Source organism: Suricata suricatta, chromosome 13 (assembly GCF_006229205.1).
Source record: "Suricata suricatta isolate VVHF042 chromosome 13, meerkat_22Aug2017_6uvM2_HiC, whole genome shotgun sequence".
Lineage (NCBI taxonomy): Eukaryota > Metazoa > Chordata > Mammalia > Carnivora > Herpestidae > Suricata > Suricata suricatta.
This window is the reverse complement of record NC_043712.1, coordinates 991,355-997,735: the sequence shown is the minus strand read 5'-3', so window position 1 is coordinate 997,735 and position 6,381 is coordinate 991,355. Positions and strand designations below refer to the sequence as shown.

At 69.3% G+C, this 6,381-nt stretch overlaps 1 protein-coding gene across 1 annotated transcript in view; it reads left to right on the top strand.

Moving 5' to 3' along the window:
- The window catches only part of LOC115276894 (epididymal-specific lipocalin-10-like), a 9,390-nt gene extending 3,288 nt beyond the window's left edge, over positions 1–6,102 (top strand). The window contains exons 2-10 of the mRNA XM_029920999.1: positions 90–284; positions 558–668; positions 828–929; positions 2,496–2,620; positions 3,246–3,385; positions 3,673–3,743; positions 3,940–4,047; positions 5,080–5,178; positions 5,571–6,102. Of these exons, the coding sequence (XP_029776859.1) occupies positions 90–284; positions 558–668; positions 828–929; positions 2,496–2,620; positions 3,246–3,385; positions 3,673–3,743; positions 3,940–4,047; positions 5,080–5,178; positions 5,571–5,599 (980 nt within the window). The 3' untranslated portion in view covers positions 5,600–6,102. The remainder of the gene's footprint in view (positions 1–89; positions 285–557; positions 669–827; positions 930–2,495; positions 2,621–3,245; positions 3,386–3,672; positions 3,744–3,939; positions 4,048–5,079; positions 5,179–5,570) is intronic.
- Positions 6,103–6,381: the final 279 nt, after the last annotated feature.

Here is a 6,381-nt window from a genome sequence, read left to right as displayed (position 1 = left end):
CTGCACCCTGGGCGGCGGGGAGGCTGACTGCCCGCTGCGCCCGCTTGGTCCCGCCGGGCGCGCCGGGGAACCAGCTCTCCGGGGAACAGGGGCGTGGGAGGAAGCCAGGACCCCCTGTGGCTCGCTGGCAGCGGCGGCTCCCGGCGGAGGGCCCTCACCTCCTCTGGTCCCGAGGCTGGACTCGGAGCTGGGGACGGACAGTCTCTTTTCCAGGCTGGAGACGTGTGACGTGACCGCGGTGGAGCTGCTGCGACGGAACTCGGGATGGGTGTTTGAGAACCCAGGTACGGCGACAGCCCCCAGGTCTCAGGGGGGCGTAGGGGTGCCGGGCGGTGCGGGGAGGGGTCGCTTCACCCGCAGCCTGGGCCCGCACCCCCGTCCCCTGGCCAGCCCTGCGGGAAGGGAGCAGGCGAGTCACCCCCGAGCCTCCCTCTGTGGCGTGCAGGGGGACCCGGGAGGAGCTGGGACAGGCACCCGCCAGCCGGCAGTCCACCGCGGGGGGCCGGGGGCGGGGCTGGGGGGCCCTGAGCTTGCTGCCGGGCCTCCCGTGTCCCCAGCCCTGGGCGTGCTGGACTACCGGGTGCTGGGCACCGACTTCAGGGACTACGCCATCGTCTTCACCCAGCTGGAGTTCAAGGATGAGGCCTTCAGCACCGTGGAGTTGTACAGTAAGTGCGGAGACCGCGGGGCACCCACGGACTCCCTGCTGGCCCCAGCTGCGGGTGGCTCTTACTGCCCGGAGCCCCATCCCTGCACGTCCCCCCTCCCCCCACAGGAGGGGCGGCTGGGGCGTGGGGCACGGGCGTGAGGTCCCTCCTGCCCCGCAGGCCGGACGCAGCGGGCCAGCCCGGAGGCCGCGCGCCTCTTCACCAGGTGGAGCAAGGGCCTGGGCTTCCTGTCCCAGCAGCAGGCCACGCTGCAGCAGGACCGTGAGTGTCCCCGTGCCCAAGGGCCCTGGCTCGCCTCTGCTGGCCTCGGGGACCCTCCCGGCCTCAGTGAGTCAGGCAGGACTGGGGGGGCTGGTTCTTCAGGGGCCACCTGCTCTCCGCCCAAGGTCAGGCCCGCAGGGGGGCCCCTGTCTCGGGTGAGGCTGGGCAGGGGAGGCCGCCGTCCTCACCGCAGCTCTTGTCCCTCCAGTCACCTGTGCACACAAGGTCTTCCAGGTAAGCTGGCTTCCCGCCCGTCACCCCCACGCTCTGCAGCCATGACGGGCCGGGGTCCCGGGTGGGGCAGGTGCCCCACGGGGTGAACCTGGATTCCCGCGCTCTTCTTGGTTTTCAGTGAATGCTTCGGCCTCCGGTGGGGACAGCGCCCACCGTGCCTAGGCAAGGCCAGCCAGGCCCTGGCCACCTGCTCTGCCACCTGGGTGCTGGGTGCCGGGTGCCGGGCGTGCACTCCCGGGGACTGTCCCTGCATTTCCAAATAAAGCGATCCCACAAACTGCTACAGATGTCTCTCACTCGTGAGCTGGGCGGGGCTCTGTGCTGAGGGCGGGCTGAGAGCCCGATGGGGGGCTGCCCGCGGGGGGCTCAGGCCGTGCCAGGAGAGGATGGGTGGGGTGGGCCCACTGAGGGCCGAACCACACAGCACAGAGCCACCTGGGGGGGAGGGGCTGGTCTGCCATTGTGTCCCTCGGCAGAGTCCCTCTGGGTGGGGGCCCGTGCACCAGAGTCCTGGCTCCGGGGCAGGAGCTGGGCTGCAGGCAGCGGCGCCTCAGGGAGGGGTCAGCACAGCCCCGGGGCCGGCAGGAGGGTTGTCTGCCTGAGTTAGAGCAGGCCCTGCGGCGTCTGGACGGGGGACGGGGGAGGGCTGTGCTAACGAGGCGGGCACGGGTGCCCACTGGGGTGCGGGACAGGGCTCTGGGGCCCAGGATTGCAGAGGCCTGAGTCTGGGGGTCCTCCCATGGCCTGGCGGGGGCCCTGCCTGAGGTGCTGGCAGAAGCTGGGCGGGGGCTGCCCATCCCTCATGGCGAGGGGGCTGCACACACATGCGCACACCCACCGGCTGCCCCGCTGTCAGCACCCGCTCAGGACAGAGGGGCAGCCCTGCTGTCAGGTCCTGCTTCTCACACCAGGGTCCCCTGTGAAGCCACTCACAGCGGCTGTCATCTCTCTTCCGGGGCTGGGGGCTCGTGTGGGAGGCCCAGGAGAGGCGAGGCAGCTGCAGGGGACACGTGGCAACCTGAGCCCCGGGGGAGTGACCTTGGGAATGTGATGGCTCCATCTTCAGGGGCCCCCTAGGCAGGTAGCACCCCCAGGCTGAGCTTCCTGGGCCGGCCCTCTGTGGCCCAAACCGCCGCCCACGCCCCCCCCCCCCCCCCCCCCCCCCCCCCCCCCCCCCCCCCCCCCCCCCCCCCCCCCCCCCCCCCCCCCCCCCCCCCGCCACGCCGTCTCCCCATGGTCCCACCCAGGGCTGGCTCATGGCTCCGGTTGGCTGGACGGCCACTGCAGGGTCAGGTGGGTGGGGAGATTTAAACTCCGTGCCTGGTGGCCCAGGAAGGCAGCTGAAAATGGGGCCAAGGAGGCTGGCGTCCGTGCTGGTCCTGGCACTGCTGCTGGCCACAGGGTCCCGGCCACAGGACCAGCTGCCCAGGGAGGCCTACAGCCTCAACTGGAACAAGGTAAGGCCGCGGGCCTGCTGTCCCCACCCAGGCACCCGGGCCGTGGGGGCCAGGGGTGGTCCGAGTGTGGGCAGCTGGAAGATGGCTCCCGGAGAATCTTCACAGGGCCGTCCTGGGGCGCTGGCCGGTGCCCGAGGCCGGCAGGAGTCTCCGGCCCAGGCCTCTGCCAGCCGCGTGGGACTGCCCACCTGACCTCCCAGAGCAGCCGACGGGCGTGGGGTGGGGGTAAGGCACAGGGCCCCAGGCAGGCAGGCCCAGGGATGCTAGGTGGGCAGAGGCGCGGTGAGCAGGGCATGCTCTGGAACAGTGAGATCGCTGGCAGGTGGAAGGCGCCAGCGGGGGTGGCTGTGGGCACAGACTGAGGGCTGTGGTCGTGTCTGGACTGTGGGTTTGTGGCAAGAGGTCACAGGGATGGGCCCCCGGATGCCCTGCACGGGAAGGAAGTTACAGCACACAGTGTCTTGCCGCCACAGCCCGGATGGCTGGCCAGGCCCGTAAGCAGTGTCCATGCAGGCCTGTCGGCGCTGGACGGGGACTGGGGTCTGGGAGGCGTCACTGTCCGGTGGGTTCCTGGGGGCCTGGCTGGGAGCCTGGGGAAGAGCACCTTCCCCGCAGCTCTGCACAGTTTTCAGGGTTCTGGTACATTCTGGCTGTCGCCTCCGATGGCCAGGGCTTCCTGCCCGGCAGACACGGGAGGAAGCTGGGGGCGTCCATGGTGAAGATTCGCAAAGCAGGCCAGCTGGAGGTGGTCCTGGCCTTCAGCCGGTGAGCGGAGCAGGGGTGGGCGCCCCAGCCCGACCTTCGCGGAGCCCTGGCCATCTTCCTGTCCGGGGGCGGGGGCGGGGGGACAGACCCGGATCACCGGGAGAGCCTGCAGCCCCGAAACTCATCACTTCCTGCCCCTAAAATTCAAAAGCCTGATTTTGGGAGAGGCCCCCACGAGCACCGGCCACTCAGTGGGCCCTGGGTGTTTCAAGAGTTCCCCTTAAACGGTGGGACCGGCCCCAGTTTGAACTGGAAAATCCTAGCGAATTCCTGCCTTGTCCCCCTAGGTCACAGGGGTGCCAGTCACACATGCTGATTCTGCGGAAAGACGGGAAGAAGGCGACGTTCAGGAACCCATGTGCGTGTGTGAGCCTGGGGCCTGCGGAGAGGGCTCCCCCCTTCCTACCGAGACAGGACAGGGCCCCTGCTGGCCAGTCCCCAGCCGTCCCTCTGTCCCAGGGAACGTGGGAGGGGGGAAGGACGCCCGGCACGCAGGGTGGTCAGGGGGCCCGTGACCCCTCCCCACGCCCCTCTGTGTCTCTCTTCCGGTCCAGTGAGGGGGGTGCAGGGCTTCCATGTGCTGTCCACTGACTACAGCTACGGCGTGGTCTCCCTGCGGCTGGGCCGGGCCGGCCGGGCCTCCAGGACCCTGCTGTTCTTCAGTGAGTGGCGTCTGGGGGTGCAGGGGAGGTGGGGGCCGCGGGGGCCGCGGGCTCGAAGGGGAGGCCTCAGCCGCGGCTCGGGCCCTGTGACAGGGCGCCTCCGCGGACACTGATGCTCAAAGCAGCGCCCCAACCCGAGTCCAGGGGTCCGCAGCAGCTGCCATCTGGCCGTGTCCCTGTCTGGTGTCAGGGGGAGGGCTTTATGAGGGCACTCAACCCGTCAGGAGGACCCAGCCACTTCGGCGCAGGCCCGCACGCTGTCACACTGTGGATTCGCCGTATGAATCCGGGAGGCCACGGACAGTCCACACGGTGGGTGGCAGTCCACACAGCCAGTCACAGTCCACACGGCGGGTCTCCGTCCACACGGCGGGTCTCCGTCCACACCGCGGGTCACAGCTCTTGCAGGGCAGGCTGGCAGCAGGGGGCGGGCGGGTGCGTGGAGCCTGGAGGCCACGTGGGCAGGTCTCTGAGGTGGCTGCTGCAGGGGTGAGTCGGGGAGACCAGTGCAGACAGGGAGCCCAGAGGAGGCGAGCCCGGGAGTGGGGCTGACCATCGAGGGAGGCTCGGGCCTCGGGGCTAGGGCAGGATGGGAGGAGCTGGGGGAGCAGGGGGAGGTGGTGGAGGGAAGGTTGATGGGAAGAAGTCCTGTGCAGGGGCGGGTGGTGCGGAAGGGAAGGGGGTTGGGAAAGTAGGCACAAGCCCACTCCAGGCACCGGGCACGCAGGGCACCCATCGGGGAGGGCGGGAGGGGGCCTGTCTCAGCTGAGGTGGACGCAGCCAGGGATGCGGCGGGAGTGACACCGGAGGGGTTGTGTGAGCGGACGGGGGACCCAGGCGGGCCTGAGTGGCGGCCTCCAGGGCCTCCCTGGGGGCCCCCGCCGGCCTCGGAGCACAGAGGGGACAGAAGGACGTGTCCCCATCGCCCGTCTGCTGCCCCTCCCGTGGCAGCGCCCCTGCATCTCTGACCTGCGTGGGGGCCGGGGTGCAGCCCCTGTGCCCCAGCCGACGTGCTTGCTTCCCGACCCGCAGGCCGACAGAGCGTGTCCAGCTTCCCGAGCGTGAAGAAATTCATAGACATTTGTGAGATTTTGGAGCTCACGGATGGTGTGACCTTTCTCCCAAAAGACGGTAAAGTGTGCCCGAAGAGCTCCCCCCCCAGGTCAAGACCATGCCTGGCCCCGCCCACCTGTTAGGGCCCACGGGGGGGGGGGGGGAGGGGCATGGGGGAGGAGAGGAGGGGTGACAGCCCTCTCTTCCAAGCCCCGTGGGAGGTGCCCCCTCCGTGGCCCCAGGTCCTGCATCAGCACCAGGCTTGTCCTGCCCACGGCGTGTGCAGGTGGCACCAGGCACCCCCTCTGGTCTGGCCTCTGTGGCTGAGGTTGGAGGACCAGGACTCTGTGGTCTTGCCCTTGGCCGTGTCCAAGACCAGCACACATGAAACCAGGGGGAGAAAAGGAAAGCTTGCGGGCAGACCGGCTCCCACTGGGCAGTGCCCCCTCAGCGCCCCTCTCCCTCCACAGCCTCCTGTGCGCACACCATCCTGCCCTGAGAGCCAGCCGTCCCTCTTTACTTTGGGGCTTGGCTTCTGGTCCCCCTTGCCCCCAGGAGCATTCTTCAAGACCACAGGTGTTTGCATCCGTCGGCTTATTGAGAGGTGTTTGGTGGCCCCAGGCCATTGATGGGGTGAAGTCCAAGGGCCATGGTTCTAGCCCAAAAAGGATCCATGATGACCACCAGGAGATGGGGATAGGAGGGCATGTGGTAACCGGGCAGGGAGATGCCAAAGCCGGCCCACCAGCTCATGTCCTGGTGGAGGGATGCTGTCACCTCCTGTCTGCTGTAAAACAGATCTTGGTCAGGACCGGGAGCCCACGGAGGCTGAGCCTGAGGGTGAAAAGGCTGAGGTGGGAGATGTGGGTGTCCAGGGCCGGGTCGGTGCCGGGTCACCCAGGGAAGAGCCCCGGGGGCCGGTGTGGGGCCAGGGGATGAGTCTGGCCTCAGAGCGCCCAGCTGAGGACTGCAGGGGGGAGGAGGTCTGGGCTGGGGTCCTGGCGGCGGCTTCTCTGGGAAGCCCTGGGGTGTGTCATGTGTCTGCAGAGGCACCTGGAGGGGCGGGCACGGGGGTCTTGTCTCCTGTCCCCCTGAGGACTTGGAGCCGCTCCGACTCTCACTCTCTTCTCTTCTGAAGAGTCAGGTGCAGAAGGCAGTGCGGCCCCAGAGCCCGACCCTGCCCCATCGGGGGCGTCGGCAGCTCTGGAGGCAGGGGTAGCCTCTGGAGTGCCTCCCGCAGGGACCCAGGGGCCTGCAGGGGACCCGGCACCTGTGCAGGGA